Source organism: Podarcis raffonei, chromosome 16 (genome assembly GCF_027172205.1).
Source record: "Podarcis raffonei isolate rPodRaf1 chromosome 16, rPodRaf1.pri, whole genome shotgun sequence".
NCBI classification, from domain to species: domain Eukaryota; kingdom Metazoa; phylum Chordata; class Lepidosauria; order Squamata; family Lacertidae; genus Podarcis; species Podarcis raffonei.
The window spans coordinates 4,763,355-4,786,846 of record NC_070617.1 but is presented as its reverse complement, the minus strand read 5'-3'; the positions used below and the strand labels follow the sequence as shown (position 1 = coordinate 4,786,846).

Genomic DNA, 23,492 nt, shown 5'->3' with positions numbered 1-23,492 from the left:
CCACTGTACCTGACTTTCAGAAGACATCAGATGGCAGCCCTGTTTAGGGAAGTTTTTAATGTTCGCTGCTTTACTATTCTGCTGGGAGCTGCCCAGTCAGATGGGCTGCATACAAATAAGAAAAAATATTATTGTTATCATTAGCAATCCCACTGCGTGTGAAGCAGCGACCCAGTCAGCATAAATCACAGCAACCTTTGCCAAATCCGGGCAAGTGGAGTCCAGTGCCATCTCGACAATGTTTTTTTTGGCCTACACTTCAGGGCTTGCATCATGTGCGATTCCACGATGGGGCTGTCATAAGCCCCCATTTACAACACAGTGGTACCTTGGGTTACAGCCGCTTCAGGTTACAGACACTTCAGGTTACAGACTCTGCTAACCCAGAAACAGTACCTCGGGTTAAGAACATAGCTGTCAACTTTCAGATTTGAAAATAAGGGATCAGCAGTCTCACCTGTCCTGGAGACAGTCCACGGGATATCTAACAATCTGGGATAGCAGCGGGAAACAGCGCTGGAATAAGGGAATTTCCCGCAAAAAAAGGGAAGGTTGACAGCAATTCTTAAGAGAACAGGAATCGCGCGGCAGCAACAGGAGGCCCCATTAGCTAAAGTACTTCAGGTTAAAAACAGTTTCAGGTTAAGAACGGACCTCTGGAACGAATGAAGTTCTTAACCCGAGGTACCACTGTATAGGATCATTCAAGGCAATCCATTGTTGTCATTTTATTTATTCAATATATATCCCACCCTTCCTCCCAAAGGAACCCAGGGTATGAACTGTGCTCATCCATCATGGTTTGCAATTCAGAACAACAACAACAACAACCATTTATTATTTGTAACCCGCCCATCTGGATCAGCGGCCTACACGACAGGGCTGTTGTGCGCAATTCCATTCCCGACACAGGGTTGGCAGCGGCCTACAGCACCGCAGGGCTGTTTTAAACACGCAGACACCTTATTGGTTATTAACGTGTTTTGTAATTTTAAACGCCTCCGGGTTTTATAATGGCTTTTTTTTATCATACAGCGATAGAAATCAGGGGGGAGGGATGAGCGGTTGAGGGCTTAGCCGTCGCCATGGTTACCAACGGGCGGCCCCCGCCGCCACCAGAGACAAAATGGCGTCGGAGGCGGGCACTCGGAAGTCCCGCCTCCAAACGTGGAGACTCTCCGTAAGCCTTTCGAAGGGCGAGGGAACGGCGGGGAGAAGCCCGGCACCTCTATGGTTCGGGGCCACTTCCGTTTCCCGAGCACGCCTTCCGCTTCCGGCCCGAGCGCGCCGACGACGTTCCGTCTCCGTCCGTGGGAGTTCTGTGGCGCGGCCTTTTCCCTTGCCTGGCCGAGGAGGACGAGGAAGAGGGAGGGCCGCCCCTCCGCCGCCCGGTGAGTGAAGGGTGGGGAGAGGAGGGCGAGGAAGGAGAAGGGCCGGCAGGGGGCCGCTTGAGGGGATTTGGGGGCCGGCAGGGGGCGTGGCCTTTCCTCGTTGGGGGAGGGGTTGGGGGGCCTCCTCTCTCCCTCTCAGGAAGGGGGAGGGGATGCTCTTTTGGGGGTCTGTGGGGCAGGCCGAGGTGGGTTTGCCAGGCTCGCTCCTGGGAGCCCCACAAGCAGGTCCTGAAGGCGGGAGGTCCTCCTTTTTTCCCCAGCATTTTGGGACTCTGTACAGGTAGACTGCTCTGGTAAGTGGAGGTTCCGTCCCCGTTTACAGTGGTTCCTTTCAAGAGAACCCCTGCTGGGTCGATCCTGAGGTCCTAAGAACGTCAGACGAGCCCTTCTGCTGGATCAGGCCAAAGGTTTTTGTTTTTATCAAGCCCAGCCTCCTGTTCTCACAGAGGTCAAATAACCCCAAGAACTTAGGAGGTTAAATGGAGTGCCACTGGGCCTGGAAGCTCCATAACAGCATTTGAAGGACCCTACTAGATCAGGCCGGGACGCGGGTGGCGCTGTGGGTTAAACCACAGAGCCTAGGACTTGCCGATCAGAAGGTTGGCATTTCGAATCCCCGTGACGGGGTGAGCTTCCGTTGTTCGGTCCCTGCTCCTGCCAACCTAGCAGTTCGAAAGCACATCAAGTGCAAGTAGATAAATAGGTACCACTCCGGCAGGAAGGTAAACGGCGTTTCCGTGCACTGCTCTGGTTTGCCAGAAGCGGCTTAGTCCTGCTGGCCACATGACCCGGAAGCTGTACGCCGGCTCCCTCGGCCAATAAAGCGAGATGAGCGCGCAACCCCAGAGTCGGCCATGACTGGACCTAATGGTCAGGGGTCCCTTCAACTTTACCTTTACTAGATAAGGCCAGAGACCCCCCCCCCCCATTTAGTCCTGTATCCGGCTTTCACAGTGGCCAATCAGATGCCTCAACAGGAAGCCCCTAAGCTAGCGGATCCTGAGCGCAAGACCAACTATGCCTAGCATAGAGAACTAGTGGACTCCCTGAAGAGTGAAACATTTTTTCTCCTTCCTCTGCCATCCCTTGTCAGCCTGATTATTATTTTTTTCTCCCTTTTCATGGCTTGTTTTCATATTCTGGCATTCAGAGGCATGCTGCTTCTGAACATTGATGTTCCATTGTGCTATTGTATTTATTGTTGTTGTTTACTAAATTTTTATACTGCCTTCATCCAAAGATCACAGGGTGGTTCACAACATAAAAATACGGAATGAGAACACAGAATACATAATAAAACAAAAACAAGCCAATTGTAAACAAACTATTGTAGTTTATGCAGACTAGATTAGGGAAGGAAGCTAACAGGCAGTCCAATTCATGGGCCTGCTCTGTCAGAGAAAGAGTTGAATAAGAGAAGAGCCTGGCTGAATCAGACAAAAAGAAAAAGTCTAGAGACCTCTGGAAACCTCGCAAGTTATTGGTCCTCAGAGATAAATTGCCTTTCCACATTGAGCTTCCTCCAACTTCTCCTGCATGCTAGCTCCTGAGGGAGACATTCAGGAAAAGAAGGAAAGCAGCCAGCTAAATTCTCTGTTGTGAAGTTCACAAGCAGAGAAGTAAGGAAGGAGTAGTCTCCTCCAGTTGTTTGTCTCCAGCGCTGTGTTTTCAGATATGCTCCCTTTGAACATGGAGGTTCTGTTTCTTATGGCTGCCTTCTTTTCCTCTTGTGAATTCATCCAATTCTTTTCTAAAAGGACATCAGGCACAGCTGTGTCTTGTGGCAATGAATTCCTTTCTAAAAATTGTGCTGTGTGCAGAAATACTTTATTCTCTCAGTGATGAATGAATTTCCAATCAGTTTGAGGCATTGTACCATGAGATAGGGAGAAAAAACCTCCCCTTCACTTCGTCTTCACCATGCATCATTTTATAATCTTCAGTCATGTCTTCTTCCTCCCAGACACCTATTGACAGGAAGTCCTGAATGTCGGCCCTTTTCCATTGGTGAGGAGGTGCCTTTTTGCTCTCCGCTGATCAGTTTGCATTCCTTTTGCTTGAACCTTTTGCAGTGCTGTAGTATCATTTTTTTAGCAGGCATATTGGAACTGTGCACAATATTTCACAGGCCACTGTGACTGCATTTAATAATATGTATTTCTATAGGGAATTACGTGCAGGCTTCCAATAAAATAAAGGCACCCTCACCCTGTTGTCTCCTGCATATTCCCATTTATGTTGCAGGCCCCTTCTTGGTTAGGGACCCTCTGTTTTCTGGACCCCAGCCTGTGTTATGCTCTAAAGCTGAGGCTTGCAGATGTCAGACAGGTGGGGATCTAGTTTGTGTTTTTGGTAGAGCTCCCAAGATCCACCAAGAGAGAGGCAAGTTGTAAAATAGTGCCTCAAGGGGAGAAGTCCTATCAACATTCCATGGACATAGCATGCATAGATGCATATAGATCTACATCTGAGGCTACACAGCTGATCATACATTTGAACACCTACATCTCTAAAACTTCACCCAGCAGAACCACAGAAAGACCTGGCAACCAGGTTATCATATTTTACAGGAACACAAGGGCTGGCAAATGATTTGCACAAGGCCAGCCATGATGTATAATTATTGGGTGAAGTTCATTGCACTAATAATCATACAATCAGCGCAAACCTTTCTCCTCGCCAGAGATACCTCCTTGCCAGAGGGGGAGCCCTGCACACTGTTGCAGGGGTTCTCCTGACTAAGAACTTTGGGGGGGGCATTGTGCCAATGGCACTCATTGCTCTGGCTCCTGCTAGTTCAACTATTTAGCTGAATCCCTCTCGTTTATTTTTATCTTGAGATTTTTCTTGCAGTTGTTGAATTGTTGGGAGTCAGATCCCGATTTACCTTTTGCCCACCCTTGTTCTAAAGCACATACTGCTGTTATGTATGCTTTGTCACATAGGTAGCAACCTCTCCCCCAACCCTTTACATCTTCAGGTGCCCAGCGAAAACATTCCTCTTCAACCAGGCCTTTGGCTGATTAATATCTTTTAATATCTTTAAAATATCTTTGTGGGGATTATTGTATTGTTTTTGTTTTAACTATATTGTGCTTTTATCCTGTATTTTTATCTTGTGAACTGTCCTGAGATCATCAGTATATAAATTTAATTGATGAAAATAGATAGATAGATAGTCGTCCAGTTCGAAAAGCTTCTTGCTGTACAGCACAGAGGCTGGGGTAGAGTGGGGGTGCTTCCATTGAAGAAAGGCAAGCCAAAGGCTCCATTGGGCATTCAGAACCGGTTGTGTGGTTCTCTGGACCCCAGCTAGATAAAACCCTGGAGAGATCTGACCACTAATCTGATAGCTTAAGCCTAAAATAAGATATTACAAAGACAGTTTATTTGTTCTATTGTTCAGTACGATCTGGTAGCAAATGGCAGTGTTCAATCTCATTGGAGTCTGGAGTATTCTTAGATGTCGCTCAATAAGTAGGAAGTGGATTTTGGGCTGGGAAGAAGAGGATTCCCCCCCCTACCATTGGTGGACAGTGAGGGAAGAGGCAGCCTAACAAGCTATGAGAAAGTTACGCTGGCTTATACCCAGCTAAGCTATACTCAGAGTAAAGGTAAAGGTACCCCAGACCATTAGGTCCAGTCACGGACGACTCTGGGGTTGCGGCGCTCATCTCTCTCTATAGGCCAAGAGAGCTGGAGTTTGTCCGCAGACAGCTTCCGGGTCATGTGGCCAGCATGACTAAGCTGCTTGTGGCGAACCAGAGCAGCGCATGGAAACGCCGTTTACCTTCCCACCGGAGCGGTACCTATTTATCTACTTGCACTTGATGTGCTTTCGAACTGCTAGGAGCTGGGAACGAACAACGGGAGCTCACCCTGTCGCGGGGATTCGAACCGCCGACCTTCTGATTGGCAAGCCCTAGGCTCAGTGGTTTAGACCACAGCGCCACCCGTGTCCCTATTCTCAGAGTAGACCTACTGAAATGGATGGTCCTCAGTTAATTGTGCCCATTAACATCAATGAGTCTAATTAGTATGGCTAATGTTGAACACAACCCAAAGTAATGCTGCTTAGGAATTACATGCCTCCTTTGTTGATGGCTGTAGACATGATGATGCCTGGTGTGTGTGTACAAAGATACATAAAAGGAGCACACATTCTTTCTAGTGTGAGTGTGACTGGTTTTTGAGCACTTCATGGCAGCTTTTTCAAGATGTGCTTTCCTTTCCCGGCCTACTCAGACTCTCCTGAAGATGGCGCTCTCCAAGCGGGAGCTGGACGAGCTGAAGCCATGGGTGGAGAAGACCGTGAAGCGAGTCCTTGGCTTCTCGGAACCCACCGTGGTCACTGCCGCCTTGAACTGCGTTGGGAAGGGGATGGACAAGAAGAAAGCTGCCGGTAGGTCCTTGGAGCCATCTCCTGAGGTCAGCCTGGGGGCAGAGAATTGAGTTCCTTTGTAGCTTGTTAAATTCTCATGGCCCTGCTGATTTTATCCTTGCCGACCAACCCCCAAATACTTCACGCTTTAGTAACTCATCTATATGAACATACAGTGGTACCTTGGTTTAAGAACAGCTTAGTTTATGAACAACTTGGATTAAGAACGCTGCAAACCCAGAAGTAGGTGTTTTGGTTTGTGAACTTTGCCTTGGAAGCAGAACATCCACTTCCTGTTGAGTGTGTTCCATTTGTAAATTGAGTCCCCTGCTGCTATGGGAAAGCATGCTTTGGTTTAAGAACGGACTTCCGGCATGGATTAAGTTTGTAAACCAAGGTACTGCTGGACAAAGCAATTGTCCATCCAGCCCAATATGCACTTATGTTTCTCAATGTGTTGTAAGTCGCTTTGAGACTTTGGGGTAACCAGCTTAATATATTATGGAAACAATGATAATAATACGATTGGTCTTGAAGATGAGATGGAATCTGCTTAACTTCATGTGGAATCAATTTCCTTAATGGCCTTTTAAAACTTTGGGTGGGTGGCTGCTTAATGAGTTTTGTTTCCCAGTGTTATTTATTTGGTAAAATGGTTTCATGCCTTGTTTTATATTTAAATTGTAAGCTTCCTTATGGTGCAGCTAACAAACGAATAAAAAGCAAGATTGTTGCAGGTGGAGTTCTTTATATTTGCATGCAGTTGCTTCCAGGGACACATCCGCACTGTGCAGCTAAAGCAGTATTGCACCACTTTAACAGTTGCGGCTTCCCCCAGATAATTCTGGGAATTGTAGTTTATAAAGGGTGCCGAGAGTTGCCAGGAGGAGTCCCGCCCATTTCCCTCAGAGAGCTTCAGTTCCCAGAGTTCTCTGGGAAGAGGAATTGATTGTTAAACCACTGTGGGAATTGTAACTCTGTGACAGCAGTAGGGCATTTATTCTAACAACTGTCAGCATACCTTATAAACTACAGTTCCCAGGATTCTTTGGGGATGAGGAAGTCATGGCTGTGTAAAACGGTGTAATAGTGCTTTAAATGAAAAGTGCAGGCGTGGCCTAGATTGCTTATCTCTCTTGCCCCCCACCTCGCTCTTCCACCCCCACAGATCACCTGAAGCCTTTTCTGGATGACTCCACTCTGCGGTTTGTGGACAAGCTCTTTGAGGCCGTGGAGGAAGGTCGGAGCTCCCGGCACTCCAAATCCAACAGCGACCGGAACCGGAAGAGGGAGCTGAAGGTGAGATCAACGCTTCATCCTCTTTCGTTATGAAGGCAGCAGAGTTTCAGATCTGGCTGTGGAGGTGGCAATACCGCCTCGCAGCATTTTCTTCTTCCAGGGAGTGCTGTGTGTTGAAATGCCTAAAAATTCAAGAGAAAGGGCCTTTTTCCTTAATGGCAACAGAAAGTGTGTGCATCTTTCATTCTTTATTGGTCTTCTTCCTACATCTGCCTTCCTCGGCCTCTCAGCCCTTAAATCTCGACTTGTCAGAGATTTTAGGAGACTTTAAAAGCATACATTTCTTTAGAGTACAAATAATTAATTGCTGTGGCCAAGCTGTTTCTCTTGAACTGGTAGGTGTGCCTCAAAGCTCCCTGTTTGTGTGAGGAGCTATCCATGTAGAATTTGGTCCATAATAGCAATGAAAGCAGTTCAGCTAAGGCTTGCAGGCGGTTTGGATTTGTGTATCTATGCATGCCGTGTTTTTGTTTGCGGATCATAGCTGCTTCTCCCCACAATCAGCCGTGTCCTTTTCCTGAGACACAGCAGGGAGAAATTTGCTTCCCTTGGCCCAGTGGAGAAAGGAGGACATGGATGGTGCTGCGAGACACCACGTTCCGTCAGCACAAAAATGCTTTCATTTCGGAGGGTGGGAGGAGGAACGTAAAATCTCACACAGGTTTAGGTTAACACTGCTCCTTGTGTGAAAGGGTTTCTCTGCTGACAGCAATGCATTTAAAATTGTGTATGTGTATTATGTAGATAATAATAACAACAAAATATATTAATGCTTTTATAGCAAAATGCTTCAGTTTTCACATTCTTTGGCTGCTTCTTAGACTGAAGAAAGCAGAAGCTGAAATGTGTTTGCAAAAACGCCTATTTTAAGCCACTGTACCAAATGCATATTTTAGTGATTAACTGCATCTTAAAAGTATCCAGAGCATAATCCATTATGATTGGATATGTTAATTGGATGTTTTTTATTGGGAAATTAATAAAAATGACTTAACCAAAAAAAAGTATCCAGAGCAAACTTTTCAGAAAGTGCTGTGTGAAGCTTTAAAAATCTGTATGTGTGTGTGTAGGACATGGTGTTTCCCCCTTGCAATTTTGCCTGAACTCATGAGGACCAGAAACTTGTTTCACCTGAAAGCAGATGAGGTGCTCAAGAAGCTGTGGGTTGGTTGTTGGTGTGTACAGCCTTTAGCCTATCGTATGAAGGATAATTCTTTGCTGTGAAAGTTCCACGTGAAGCCTCCACTAGTCACGTGACTTCACTTGGCTTGTGCTGCTTTGGATGTCCAGGTTCTGGTCACTGTCAAAGTTTCCTCTGCCCTCTTTGCTTATAGGACGTCTTTGGGGATGACTCTGAGATTTCCAAGGAATCTTCAGGGGTGAAGAAGCGCCGCATCCCACGCTTTGAAGAAGTGGAGGAGGAGCCCGAGGTGATCCCCGGACCCCCGACTGAAAGCCCCGGGATGCTAACCAAGCTGCAGGTTGGTCTCAAATGAGCAGAGGCAAGGCATGGAGTGCTTGTCTGGGACAGTGATGATGATAATAATAATAATAATAAAATTATTTCTATCCTGCCCTCCCCAGCTGAAGCCGGGCTCAGAGCGGCTAACAGCAATAAAAGTAACACAATCAGCTTGCTGGGATTGCACATCTGTTGAGCCGGAGTACATATCCTCACACAGGCACCAAATGACCTTGGACTATCCTAGCTGCCTCATAGACAGGGTGGATTTGATTTAAATCACTAGTCAGTAAGACTTGATTTAAATCCTTTTTTTTTACAGAAAGACTCATTCTTGCTGGTATAATCTTAATATATACAAGCAGATGAAGGCTTCATTTTTGGAATAATAAATTTCCCGAGTAGTTTTTACAGTTACATCAAAAATAACTGATTGGCTATACTATTAGAAATACATTGACAGATAATCATGAAATCATTGTGAGGTTTAATAAGTGAACTGTTTATATTTGGACAACTTTTCTGCTGTGCTTTATTGGAAGGAGAAAACAAATCATTTCCTTAATAACAATTTAAACAGTTTATTTAATTAAAACAATAATGTTCTAGCATATGTATCCATGTTTGTTAACTGATGTGGTTAAACTTAAAAAAAACAAAACTTAGACTGAGTTTGAGCACACGTGAAAAACTTAAAACAAATCCTTATTTCCTGATGAATAGCCTTTGAACTATAATGTAACTTAAATAGAAAACTATCTTTAGAAAGATTTTTCCTCCAAAAGCATTTTATTTTAAAAATCCAATTTAAATAAAAACATTTGATTTAAATTTTAAAAATCCTATTTAAATTTAATTTATTTATTTTTAAAATCATTGATTTTTATCCACCCTGCTCATAGGGGTGGCGAGGATCAAACAATTGGGGCAGGGAGGAAGGGGTTAACCAGATGTGGCATCTCAAGCTCTTTGGTGGAAAGGTAGAATATAAACGTAATCAGTGCGCCTGTGGATTTCCAGCTGTTTGTGGACCAAAAGTTCAGGGGGCCTGGCTTTTCACATGGACACTAGACTGGTGACTGGGAGTGGCCGCCGGGACCACATAACACCAGTCCTGAGAGATCTGCATTGGCTCCCAGTACGTTTCCGAGCACAATTCAAAGTGTTGGTGCTGACCTTTAAAGCCCTAAACGGCCTTGGTCCAGTATATCTGAAGGAGCGTCTCCACCCCATCGTTCTGCCCGGACACTAAGGTCCAGCACCAAGGGCCTTCTGGCGGTTCCCTCACTGCGAGAAGTGAGGTTACAGGGAACCAGGCATAGGGCCTTCTCGGTAGTGGCGCCCGCCCCGTGGAACACCCTCCTTTCAGATGTGAAGGAAATAAGCAGTTACCCTATCTTTAAAAGACATCTGAAGGCAGCCCTGTTTAGGGAAGTTTTTAATATTTAATGCTGTATTGTTTTTAGCTCTTGATTGGGAGCCGCCCAGAGTGGCTGGGGAGACTCAGCCAGATGGGTGGGGTATAAATAATAAATTATTATTATGATTATTAAGATGCCTTATACCAAGACAGGCTGTTTGGGTCCAGTTCTAACACCTTTCGCCCTCTTCCCACTTTCAGATCAAGCAGATGATGGAAGCTGCCACACGTCAGATTGAGGAGAGGAAAAAGCAGCTGAGTTTCATCAGTCCCCCTGCCCCACAGGTACAGCCTTGTTGCAGCCTGCAAGAGCCATTGCACTGGTGGTCCTGCAGAGCTGAGCCCCTCCTGAGATTTAATTCTCCCAAGGCACATCCATACTTGAGTTTGTGGGCATGAAATACTGAAGTCATGGGCGGGTCCCATTTTGAGCATCGCAGACGGTAGGGACCAAAACCCTCCATCAATACAGACTTGAAATAAAGTGGTGTTTTATGCACTGGCCGCAAAAAAGATTAGAAAGCGGGAAGTTCAATAACATTGCTCTTAAGTTCACAAAAAAGTTTGAGCTGTAGAAGCCGGGGGTTGTCTCCCACTAAGAGTAGAATGGACTTCAGTTAGCTGTGTGTTAACTTCAGTGGGTTTACTCTTGAGTAGAACTGTTACCTGCTTATTTACAGCATTTTGATCCTGCTTTCCAGGCTGACCTCGGAAAGTGGTTTACACAAGATGATTGCAACCATTTTAAATTCTTTATTTGATTCCTGCTTTGTGGGGGGAGCATCAGTGGTTTGGTTTTTTTTAAGTGATAGTAGAATGGAAAAGACTTGTTGTTTTTTTGGGGGAAATGATACTGCTTTTTCTCCACTCCCCCCAGGGTAAGATGGTCCTTTAGATGCCCCTGTGGTGACACTTTGTGGTGGAGGGAGAGGACTGGAGGGTGACTCGCGCTGGATGCAGCCTGGGGTTCCCACCCTCTCCAGCTCGTGCCTCCCTGGCTGTTTCCCTCTCCTCGCCCCCTTCTTACGGCTTCGCGCCCTTTCGCAAGGGAGGCGAGGCTGTATCTCACTCTCTCTGGAGGCCCCAGAGTCAGCCCTGCCTGCCCGCTGTTCCAGCCAGTGACTCCCCTCTCTCCCTCTGCAGCCGAAAGCCCCGACAACCACCACCCAGCCGGAGCGCCTCCCCATTGGGAACACCATCCAGCCCTCGCAGGCGGCCACCTTCATGAACGACGCCATTGAGAAGGCCCGCAAGGCGGCCGAGCTGCAGGCCCGGATCCAGGCCCAGCTGGCCCTGAAGCCTGGCCTGATTGGCAACACCAACATGGTTGGCTTGGCCAACCTGCACGCCATGGGGATCGCCCCGCCGTGAGTATCGCAACACTCTGCCCAGGGGGGCGGATGGGGTGTGGGATGTGCTTTCGGTTTGCTTGCTTTGTTTGTGTTCTTTTTTTCTTTCTTTCTCGATTTCATTGGTCTGCAAAGTTGAAAAGCCTGATGAAACGCCACTGAATTGTTTTTTCTCATTGGACAGAAATGGATCACATGGGCAGAAATGTCCCATCACACAGGGATTTGCCCCTTGTACGCGGTAAGCCAGTAGCAGCCAGCCCTTCCTGGCAAGTGTGACCCCCAAGAGAAGTGTCTCAAGCAGGGGTGGGGAACCATTGCCAAGTTACATGACCCTCCTGGGGAACTCCCTGGGGTCAGAGGCCAAAGTGGACAGGGCAACGGGTGCGTGATTCTTCCCTCACCTCATACAGGAGGCTGCATCCATCAATGCTATAGATATCTTCCTCCGGCCCTGGTCGAAAATCATGTAAATTGTGAATATGGAACTGTCACGTTTCACGCCAAAGCCCTCAAGGAGGGTGGGTGTGGAGGAGAGCCGGCAAGGGGTGTTTTTTGGGGGGGGAGGGCTTGTCTGTGTCCCAAGGAGCGGCTAGCAAGGCCTGGAGGGGCCACATTTGGCGCCCAGGCCAGAGGTTCCCTACCCCTGTTCTAAAGTGTGGGTGGGCAGACTTCAGACTTGTGAGATCTATTTTGTGATGTTGTTTTCCCTAGACACCCCCCCTAGCCCCACCAGCTGGGTTCAAGTGGAAAAACAGTGGCTTAGAAAGCGGGGTTGGGGCAGAGGACTCGAGAGATGCCCCGTTCCATAATTCTAAGGGTATCTTAGCCCAGAAATTTGCTTTTAGAAGCAGAGCTGGGAAATCACAGTCCTTCCACACAAAGGCCTTCCCTTGCCCACTTTCGAAGCTTTATTTCAGCAGCCTAGTTTGTGGCGGGGGTGGGGGAGTAGCCGAGAGTCAGAAATCCTGCAGATCCTTTCTGTACACAACCCCGACAGGCAAAAAAGGGCCAGGGCTTTCTTTGTGGGAGGCGGCTTCCCAGAATCCCTTGTTCCGTAGGCTTTATTTCAGACTGAGCGGGCTTGAGACTCTTGCCCCGTACCCAGTGGGCTCAGGGCCATTGGCCAGGGCTGCTTTGTAACCAGAGTTTGCCTTGGGGATGTCTTGGCCCAGGAAAGTGGAGCTGAAGGACCAGACCAAGCCGACGCCACTGATCTTGGACGAGCAAGGCCGCACTGTGGATGCCACCGGCAAGGAGGTGGAGCTGACACACCGCATGCCCACCCTCAAGGCCAACATCCGGGCCGTGAAGAGGGAGCAGTTCAAGCAGCAGCTGAAGGAGAAGCCCTCCGAGGACATGGAGTCCAACACATACTTCGACCCCCGGGTCTACATCACTCCGGCCCAGCGGCCGAAGCGGACCTTCAAGTTCCACGACAAGGGCAAATTTGAAAAAATTGCCCAGAGGTTGCGGACGAAGGTACAGCACTTTCCTTCTGGCAAGCGGACCTAACCTCCTCACCCAACATCCTGGGAAGGGGCGTCACAGAGAGCTGGAGCAGGGTATAGATAGGAAGAGCCTGCAGGATCAGACCAAAGGGGCCCCGCATTCTTGAGCAGGAATGGTGTCCCCCGCAATAACAACAACAACAACAATTTATTTATGTCCCGCCCTCCCCAGCTGAAGCCAGGCTCAGAGCGGCTAACAACAGTAAAATCGTACAGCATTGTAAAATCAATTCATTATAAAATCAGTTCAAATCAAATTAATGGCAACCATTGGCGTAGAGTTCTGTGAGGATTACCAAAGGAGGGGGTCAGGCTGTGCCTTAGCCCAAGGCCTGGTGGAACAGCTCTGTCTTGCAGGCCCTGCGGAAAGATGTCAATTCCCGCAGGACCCTAGTCTCTTGGGACAGAGCGTTCCACCAGATCGGAGCCATAGCTGAAAAAGCCCTGGCTCTGGTTGAGGCCAGCCTAACCTTCCTGTGGCCCGGGACCTCCAAGATGTTTTTGTTTGAAGACCGTAAGGTCCTCTGTGGGACATACCAGGAGAGGCGGTCCCATAGGTACGAGGGTCCTAGGCTGTATAGGGCTTTAAAGGTTAAAACCAGCACCTTAAACCTGATCCTGTACTCCACCGGGAGCAGCTGGTATAGCACTGGGTGAATGTGATCCCGCAGCAAGGACCCTGTAAGGAGTCTCGCCGCGGCATTCTGCACCCGCTGGAGTTTCTGGTGCCTGTAGGAAACCCTTAAACAGGACCCCAGCACAAGAGCCAGTCTCCCCTCCTGTTGCTTCCAGCAACTGGTGTTCAGAAGCATCATTGCCTCTGACCATGGAAGGAACATAGGAATCTGCCTTATACTGAGGTGTTGCACACACACAATGCCTTTGAAGCATATTCTGCCTTATACTGAGGTGTTGCACACACACGATGCCTTTGAAGCATATTCGAGGCACATTTCTCTCTCTCAAAGAATTCTGGGCACTGTAGTTTATCCCTCGCAGATTTGCAATTTCCAGCAACCCCTTAGCAAATTAATTACAAGTCAAAACTTGTAGAAAGGGGCAGGGAAGCAAGCCTGTAAGCAGGAGCTCAGCACAAGCGGACGCTTTCCTCCTGTGCTGGGAAGGCAAAGTGTGAGTCACAGTCAACCCATGTATATAGATAGCATGGTACTCTTGCTTGCTTGCTCTTAAGGAAAATATATTTCTTAGGGAGCGGGGAGCAGAATATCCTCCTTAAAAACAACCTAAAATAAATAACTACATTAAACTTCATAAAGGCTCCCTTGAATGCTCACCTGCTGGCAGTGCGTATTCGCCGCAGGTGAGCAGACAAATGGTTCTTTATCAGGCTGATGCTGGCGAGGGCTGGATCAGGCCCACTGCACTGGGGGCCTTTGACTTCTCCAGAAGCACCCTTGCCATAGATACTTAGAAAGCCCCGTCAGAGAGAACTGGTGCTTCGAGGGCAGTTTGTATTTTGAATTAGGCATGTTATTTCTCTTCCGTGCACCTCCCTGAAAACCCTTCTGTCTCCCTCAGGCCCAGCTGGAAAAACTCCAGGCCGAGATTTCTCAAGCTGCCAAGAAGACCGGAATCCACACCTCGACCAAATTGGCCCTTATCACCCCCAAGAAGGAGCTGAAGGAAGGGGACACCCCCGAGGTGGAATGGTGGGACTCCTACATCATACCCAATGGCATCGATTTGTGAGTTGCTCTGCCTTTCAGCTCTTAAATCTCTGGGCTAGAATTAATTTTGGGGTGAGTGCACCCTTCTTGCTGCCTGCTGAATTTCTTTCCTGGATTTGTAAGACCACATTTCTTCAAAGAACTGAAGGCATTCAGTTTTTAAGTGTGGGGGGCGGACGGATCTGTAGCCATCCAAATGTTCCAATACTCCAGTACTCAGCATGGCCAGCGGTTAGGGGCTGGTGGGAGTTGTAGTCCCACAAATTCCAGTGTGCTACAGATTCCTCTGTCTCTGCTGTAGAGCAGGGATGGGGAGCCCTTGGCTCATGGGCCAAATTAAATGTGCTAGGCCACGGCTGTTTTTAGTTGCACAGGCTCACCCGGCGTCCTGTGACATCAGGAATAGAGCAGGTGAAGCCCTTGTTGTTCAGGGGAGCTCTTCATTTTTTTCCAGCAGGGCCTGCTTTTTAAATTTGGCACCAGGTGCCAGCCCTGCTGAGATGGTTCCCAAATTGGAGCTCTCCACTGGACTTAATCCGTGTCAGCAGCCAAGCTAATAGAACACAATGCAGCACAGCAGCATAGTTAACTTGGGCATTTGATGGGGGGAAATCAAGCCCGGGGGCCTTTAGCTCCCAAGCTAGCTATTCTGAGGTGACAGCTGGGGCACTGCCATAGAGAGGGTTTTCCTAGATGAGCACTTAGCCCTCCAAGCCTCAGCTCCTTGCAGCAGGCATAAGCAGTGTGAGGATCAGAATAGGAGCACCCTCCTCTTGAGGCGTCACCCGCAACTGTGTGAATTCTCCTTCCCGTTTCAGAAAAGCCGCTGATTCGCTTAAAAAAGAGGACTATTTTGGCATCACGAACCTAGTGGAGCACCCAGCTCAGCTAAACCCTCCAGGTGAGTACGCTCCATCTCTTTGCTTCTGCATTGGGGGGAGTCCGTAGAGACAAGAAAATTGGAAGCAGAACAGATGGGTGCAGAGCCAAACCCTGTTCCGTTCTCCTTAACCCCCACCCTTTCTGTCCCCAGGGAATGAAGAGCTTGGTGAGTCTAAAAGCCCCAGCTCATTTTATTTATTTAGGAGTGTTTGTGCGCTGCCTACTAACCACAGTTCTCGAGGTAGCTTGCAATACATTTTAAACACAAAGGATTTGGGAATGATCCAATAGGCAGTACAGCAGGGGAAAGCTGTGTGTGTGATGTTCGCCTGATGCTCCAATCTCCTTGCTTAGGATTGACTGCTTTAGTAGCTAGGTGTCAACCCCACACAGGGCATGACCTTCCTGCTACTGCTGCTGTATCTCACAATCCACCCACAACCAGTGCAGGAAGCTCTGTGGGAGCAAAGATCTTACTACCTCCCCCCCGCCCCCCAGTCTTCAGATCAGTGGTCTTTGAGGAACTGAACAGTATGGGGAATGTGTGGATATTGGGAAAGGGGGCCTAACTTTTTTTAAAAAAGAAGGCTTCTATAATATCACAGGCACAATACTCAATATCCCGCACTTTAATCTTTGTTGGAAGCCGCCCAGAGTGGCTGGGGAAACCCAGCCAGATGGGCGGGGTACGAATGATAAATTATTATTATTATTATTCCCAGACACCTAACAGTCTAAAAATCACATAGAATGAAGCACACACAAAGATGTGGGAGGGAATAAGCTTCCTGCTGCTGTTACGGGTATAATGTGTTTATTTTCATGTTTTTAAAAGTGTTGTAAGCCACTCGGAGATGTGTTGTAAGCCCCTCGGAACAAGCTTGGTGGGTGAGCCCCATTCTAAAAGGAGAAAACCCTGCTTGTCTCTGACTATGTTTCTGCTTCGTTGTCCTTGTGATGTGTGTTCCCCCACCGCAACCTCAGTGGACAGTGACATGCCGGTGACCCTGGGGGTCTACCTCACCAAAAAAGAGCAGAAGAAACTACGGCGCCAGACCAGGAGGGAAGCGCAGAAGGAGTTGCAGGAGAAAGTGAGGTTAGGCCTCATGCCGCCTCCTGAACCAAAAGGTAGGGATTTTTGTAGTGGACAGGTGGGGCTTCTGTTGAGAGAGGGAGAGAGATAAAAAAAACAAACGCTGAAGCTTGAAGTTGGAATTCTAACGCATAATACTAGAACTCAGGATGGGGGCTATCCAGTGATGCTGAATGTGGGAAAGACTTCATCACGCAGCACCTCATTAAACTCTGAAACCGGCTCCCACGAGATACAGGCATGGTGGTCACCTGGGGTCAGCATACTTTTTCCACTGTCCCTCAGACCTTTTGGGGGACCGGACTATATTGAGAAGAAGAAGAAGAATTTTTTATTTATACCCCGCCCTCCCCAGCCAGGGCCGAGCTCAGGGCAGCTAACACCTGTAAAATTACAATAAAAACATAATAGGGGAGGGGGAAAACAACAATTTAAAATACAGGTTAAAAATACAATTTAAAATGCAGCCTCATTTTAATAATAGCCATAAATCAAAACCATAAGGGGAGGGAAACGTAAGGGTCAGACTGAGTCCAAACCAAAGGCCAGGCGGAACAGCTCTGTCTTGCAGGCCCTGCGGAAAGATGAACGAATTCCTGTGCCCCACAAATAACCCAGAGATGCATTTTAAATAAAAGCACACATTCTACTCATGTAAAAACACACTAATTTCTGGACTGTCTGCGGGCCGGATTGAGAAGGCGATTTGGCATGATTTGGCCCCCGGGCCTTAGTTTGTCTACCCATGGTGGTCACCAACTTGGATGACTTGAAAAGAGGAGCCACAGTGGCGATGTTCTACCTTCACTGTCGGAGGCAACATGCTTCTGAATGCCAATTGCTGGAAATGGGAGGGGAGAGTAGCGGTTGTTCTCAGATCCTTCCTGTTTTGGCGTCTGGGTGGCCACTGTGGGAACAGGGTGCTGGACTAGATGGGCTCCTTTGGCTCGATCCAGCTGCCCCAGGGCTGTTTTTCCGTTCTCAACTTCTGCTCTCAATGCCGTCGCTGTTTCTCCCTCTGCAGTACGAATCTCTAACCTGATGCGTGTTCTGGGAACGGAAGCCGTTCAGGACCCAACCAAAGTAGAGGCTCATGTTCGTGCACAGATGGCCAAGAGGCAAAAGTAAGGCTGATGCTGATTTGTTTGTCATGCTTGCATGTGTGTGCGTGTGTGCATTCACATAAATTGGTACCATCCAGACCCAGTTCTCTATCCTTGCTGATGCATCATCACACAGGAGGCTTTTATTTCAAAAATACAGTAACGATAACAGAGAAAGGAAGTGTCCCTGCTTGCTCCTTAGCTGCATATATAATCTTGCTTCCCCAGAGCTCACGAAGAGGCGAACGCTGCACGGAAGCTAACCGTGGAACAGAGGAAAGCCAAGAAGGTTAAAAAGCTGAAAGAGGATATTTCACAGGGGGTCCACGTAGCTGTCTATAGGTGAGTCTCCTCCATCCCCAGAGGCAAAGGCCTCTCTGTGGCCTTTGCCCACGCCTTCTTCACATCCCCGTCCCCCCACACCCAGAGGAAAGCTTTTAAAGAGAAAAGCTTTAACGCGTTTTTCTTCCCTCTCTCCAAAATTCCAAATGAATTTTGGAAACAGCTTGGTATAGAAATATCGGGAATTGTGGGTAGGAAGGTGGGATTATCTAAATTAATGGTTCTTATTAGTCTGAGTAGCACCGAGTTAAAAACAAAAGAGGAATGTAAATGGGTAAAATTGATGGTAGCTGAAGCCAGACAGGTTATAGCGAGTAATTGGGAAAATGCAAAAGTTAGGGGTGAATCAATGGAGGAAAAAACGGAATAATATTATAATTTTAGAATATCTAACTCTGAAGGTACACGGAATGAAAGGGTTTTAGGTCAGTGAGAAAGAGGAGGATTTGTTTGAGAAGATACTGAATTATTTGGAAAGGTTTGAACAATTTGGGGCAATTAAAATGTTAAAAGTTAAATAAACCTTGTGGAGGGAGGAGTGTTAACATACATAAAATTGTACATATGGTTGATTTGAATATGTTATTATTGATTATGTATACCCATTGTATCAGCTGCCTGGGGGGTTTCACTGTTTGTGTTTTGGTTGTTGGTAAAAAAGATAAAAATTTTAAACATCTCTTCCCTCTCTCTCTCTCTCTCTCTCTCTCTCTCTCTCTCTCTCTCTCTCTCAGAGTCCGAAATCTAAGCAATCCGGCAAAGAAATTCAAAATTGAAGCGAACGCCGGCCAGCTGTACCTAACAGGAGTTGTGGTTTTACACAAAGATGTCAATGTGGTGGTGGTAGAAGGAGGTGAGGCGGGCGAGGATGGGTTGTGCTTGGTTTACGTGTTCTGGGACGTGGGTTCCTACACTGGAATCGCTCGGCAGCAGAACCAGGCCTGAAAGGGAGCCGCCTGCTTCATGCAGCCCCAGCTTAACGCATGGAATTCCTTGCTGCAGGATAGTTCTTTACAGTGGGGTGCTTTTATCAAAGGACGTTCTCCAGAGAACCTGTGGGGCTTGCAGGAGGGTGTGTGGGTTGGGTGTGCAGCATGGCTTTCCAAGACTCCGTTCTCCCACCCAAGCCTTTCACAGAGCATTTTTTCCAACCCTCGTGTTCAAAATGCGCTCGAAGGAATGTGGGCAATCCTGCCGCTTTATTAGAACCTTTCGCAATAACGTAACAACGCTGCTTTTTTGGCTGACTGCCCACACTCCCTTCAGAATTAAAATGGTCCTCGGTGATCTTTCTCTTCCCTCCTAGGCCCTAAAGCACAGAAAAAATTCAAACGGCTCATGTTGCATCGAATAAAGTGGGATGAGCAGACATCAAATACAAAAGGAGACGGTAAGGACACACATAACCCACCACAATCGCATAGCCCTCTTATGCCCAGCATAAGGGAGTATAGTATTTATTTTAAATGGTGATTTAAAATAAATCAGGTGCTATAAGAAAGCTGCCTTCTGGAAGAAGGTATAGGGTTATAAAGACCAGGGCTAGCTGCCTGAGAAACAGTTTCTACCCAAATGCAATTCTGGTTCTAAACACAGCATAAGGGGTCTCTATAGTATATTGTATTTTAAAATGGGGTTTCAGATTTTTTAGGGGTTTTTGCATGTTTTTTGTAGATTTTCAATTTCATTGTTCTGTGTGGGACAATGACAATAAAGATATTGTATATAATTGTGGTTCCACTCTCTCAGTTGACAACAGATGAAAACTCTAAACACTAATCAGAGCATTTTAAAATAACCAGTAGCCACAAAGCCTTTTGATAAGAGGAGAGTGCTATCAATGGCTCCCAGCCATGATGACTGTGTTCTGCTTCCATGGTCAGAAGCAGCAATGCTTCTGTATAACCATAGGAGGGGAGAAGAGGGCTCTTGTGTTTGCATCCTGCCTTTGGGCTTCCCATTGGGGCATCTGATTGGCCACTGTGAGAACAGGATGCTGGACTAGACGGCCCATTGGCCTGGTCCAGCAGGCTCTTCTCATGTACTAGCTGATTTTTTGAATCTCCTTGCCAAACAGAGGTCCCAATCTTGATGTGTGCAGCACTTGAGAAAAAGCCCTCCTTCAGGCTGATAGTCCAATAGTGTTCATCTTTAAGCACAGCCTTCTCTCTCTCCCCCTCCTCCGTCCCCCGGTTTTCCTTTCTTCAGATGACGACGAATCCGACGAGGAGTCTGTGAAAAAGTCAAACAAATGTTCTCTGGTTTGGGAGGTAAGTAGCCACCTAAATTATTGCTGGGTCTTTGCACTTTGTTTTCTGGGCCACGCTGAAATTGTTGGACCCCACTCTTCCAATATCTCGCCTGTATCTCCCCACCCACCCACTGCAACGTCCCAGGTGTGGCCAGACTGTTTGTGAAAAGATACTGAACTTATTCTTGGGATTGCTGGCCTCCTCCCTAGAACTCTGTTTTGTCTGGAGGGTCGTCCTGGTTAAACCAGTTTAAGCATCCAAGTGTTTACTTCCTGGTCCACAGCGCTAAGCATGTTAGTGGCTTTCTTCCTTCTCCTTTCTTTTCTTTTAACTCCTAAACCCAATTCCACCCCCTCTTGTCTTTCCCCCCCCTCCAGGGCACAGCAAAGGAGCGCAGCTTCGGGGAGATGAAATTCAAGCAGTGCCCCACCGAGAACATGGCACGGGAGCACTTTAAGAAACACGCGGCAGAGCACTACTGGGACCTGGCTCTGAGCGAGTCCGTATTAGAATCCACAGACTAAAGGGCCCCCCCTCTCTCTCTTGGCTTTTTGTGGTGTTCAGTTTGGAGAGTGAGAACTCAGCTGAGACTTTGGCCTTGGAGGTTCCTCTCCCCCTGCCATCCAAGCGCCCCCCCTCCCCAAGCCCACTTTCTCCCCTCAAGTTCCCTGCAGTGTGACAGCATCCGATTAAAAGAAATATTTTTAAAAAACAGAGCAAAACTACCTAGGGGTTTTCCTGTTTTTGTTTTGGACTGAAACAGTTCGTGGATCTTGACGTGCGCTCTTTTTAGCTCCCTTGTCATGCCCTCTGGAAACAATCCGACTTGGAGGCCGTGGAGAAAGCGTCGAAAGAAATCCGTACGCCGCCCAGGTCTTCTCTTTTCCAAATCCATTGGCCTCCTAACCACACGCAGCTCTTTGAGCTTTTTTGTTCTTCTTTTTTTGCCAGTTCAGTAGGTTTGTTTGGACATTAGGCAAGTCAGCCAGGCACCTCCATCATGGGGAGAAAGGAGCTCTTGTGGGGTCACCGACTTCGATGGACGTTAAGAGGGCAGATCGCAGCGTTGGAAACTTGTACAGCAGATTTTAGGAGCTGGGGATTTAGCCCGCATCCTACATTTACATAATAAACTTTTTTTTTCTTTGGTAAGAAGTTAAAAGCAAAAAAAAAAAAAAAAAAAGGAAAACCCAACCATGTTTCTTTACCTGTTTCTTTTGAGCAAGTCTGTTCACTGTGCATTAAACAAAGTGGTTATGATTTCAAGGCTTGGCATGACCGAAGACCAACTGCATTGTGGGTAGCAGCAGAAAGAGTCATCCTGCTGGATCATCATTCGTCTTCCTTACAGCAGGTCACATCTACACCTTTAAAACACATGGCTTTCTCCAAAGAATCCTGGGAACTGTAGTTTACAGCTCTCAAGGCTACAGTTCTCAGCATCCACAACAATCCACAATTCTCAGGGTTCTTTGAGGAGCGAGGAGCCATATACGGTACTTCAAACGTGTTTTTGTTGTTGTTCCATATACTTATCCCACCTTGCCTCCAAGGAAATCTAGGTGGTGTTCGTAATTCTCATTTTGTCCTCACAAAAACCCTGTGAGGTAGCCTAGGCTGAGAGGGAGTGGTCGGCCCAAGGCGTTACACCTAGTGGTCTCCTGCACCCTAGTCTAACACACTAATTAACCCATGAGTGGGTAAACTAAGGCCCGGGGGCCGGATCTGGCCCAATCGCCTTCTAAATCTGGCCCATGGATGGTCTGGGAATCGGCGTGTTTTTACATGAGTAGAATGTGTCCTTTTATTTAAAGTGCATCTCAACCCAGAGATGCATTTTAAATAAAAGGACACATTCTACTCATGTAAAAACACGCTGATTTGTGTGGCCTGTCTGGTGTTTTTGCACAAGTAGAATGTGTGCTTTTATTTAAAATGCATCTCTGAGTTGTTTGTGGGGCATAGGAATTCGTTCATTTCCCCCCCAAAAGGTCTGTGGAATGGCCCCCTGCTGAAAAAGTTTGCAACTCCACACTGGTGTGGATGTCGGCCTAGGGCCTTGTCGAATACCTCTGGGAAGCCCACCCTCCCAGCCTTTCACCAGGAATCATTGATCATGCTTGTTGGGACTGGTGGAGGTTGGAATCCATCGATATCAGGTGGGCCACAGGCCAGCCATCCTTTTGCTTTCAATAAATGTGCTCCTGTAGCAGCATTTTTCACATTTCAGTACCGCCCTTCAATTCAAGGATACGAGAGCCTGCTGGATCAGGCCAAAGGGGGCGCATCTATTCCCAGCATCCTGTTCTCAGAGTGGCCAGCCAGATGTATTGGGATTTGGGACTAGAGTCTGTATCTGTTCTATACAAAATAGAAGGTGCCACATCATTCCCAGCTTGCCACACTGCAGAGGAAAGTAGTAGTTGTCCGACTCTTTGTGACCCCCTGGACCTGAGCACGCCAGGCACTCCTGTCTTCCACTGCCTCCCGCAGTTTAGTCAAACTCATGCTGGTAGCTTCGAGAACACTGTCCAACCATCTCGTCCTCTGTCGTCCCCTTCTCCTTGTGCCCTCCATCTTTCCCAGCATCAGGGTCTTTTCCAGGGAGTCTTCTCTTCTCATGAGGTGGCCAAAGTCTTGGAGCCTCAGCTTCAGGATCTGTCCTCCTAGTGAGCACTCAGGGCTGATTTCCTTCAGAATGGAGAGGTTTGATCTTCTTGCAGTCCATGGGACTCTCAAGAGCCTCCTCCAGCACCAGAATTCAAAAGCATCCATTCTTCGGCAATCAGCCTTTATGGTCCAGAGGAAAGTAGGTGAAGTAAAATTTTGGGACAAAGTAGCTTGATACCTTAGGACCTTCTATTGCATTGTGAATTGTGGTGTCCAGGGGTGTGCCTTCAGAAATTCTTATTAATGGGGTTGTGTCTATGTCCCGTTGTGACCCTTGGTGTCATGATAAGGATGTTAAATTCACATTCGCTTACTTGGGTCCTTTAACTTCAATGGTTTTATTAGAGATGTGATACACCTGGGTCTAGAGGTGGTATCAGTCCCTTTGAAGCAATATTAAATCCTGTGCAGGGTTGTGAGGGTGAAGCAGAACTGTGCTGTGATTTGGTAGAAATGTGTAAATTCCAGGTGAGGGCTCTGGAAAACAAAGGATCCCAGCGATGGCAGAGGACTTCTTTGTTCCTGTAAAGTTGGTTAGGTCTGGTCTAGAGGCAATCTTTCAGAAAGCTGTCCACGAGCCAGGATTTTTATCCTTGGGCTCTCAGGACAACAAAAGTATGAATTAGAGGGGATGCTTTTATGCTTCCTT

At 47.5% G+C, this 23,492-nt stretch overlaps 1 protein-coding gene and 1 long non-coding RNA gene across 4 annotated transcripts; both read left to right on the top strand.

Moving 5' to 3' along the window:
• Positions 1-1,265: 1,265 nt before the first annotated feature.
• PRPF3 (pre-mRNA processing factor 3) lies at positions 1,266-21,439 on the top strand. 3 transcript variants are annotated; one of them, XM_053369909.1, is made up of 18 exons: positions 1,284-1,391; positions 3,355-3,398; positions 5,637-5,793; positions 6,941-7,071; positions 8,406-8,552; positions 10,155-10,238; positions 11,097-11,320; positions 11,487-11,543; positions 12,478-12,784; positions 14,353-14,519; positions 15,320-15,402; positions 16,368-16,511; positions 17,501-17,600; positions 17,808-17,921; positions 18,656-18,774; positions 19,228-19,311; positions 20,130-20,191; positions 20,551-21,439. In XM_053369909.1, the coding sequence occupies exons 3-18, from the start codon at positions 5,649-5,651 to the stop codon at positions 20,695-20,697; spliced, it is 2,115 nt and encodes a 704-aa protein (XP_053225884.1). In that variant the 5' UTR covers positions 1,284-1,391; positions 3,355-3,398; positions 5,637-5,648; the 3' UTR covers positions 20,698-21,439. The 3 variants fall into 3 exon arrangements, with proteins under 3 accessions (XP_053225883.1, XP_053225884.1, XP_053225885.1); XM_053369908.1 differs by lacking the exon at positions 3,355-3,398 and having other exon boundaries at positions 1,266-1,391; XM_053369910.1 differs by lacking the exons at positions 1,284-1,391; positions 3,355-3,398 and adding an exon at positions 1,593-1,684.
• On the top strand, positions 13,230-14,045 carry LOC128404377 (uncharacterized). Its single transcript, XR_008328096.1, has 2 exons — positions 13,230-13,673; positions 13,723-14,045. It is a non-coding gene; the product is annotated as an uncharacterized LOC128404377 (long non-coding RNA).
• Positions 21,440-23,492: the final 2,053 nt, after the last annotated feature.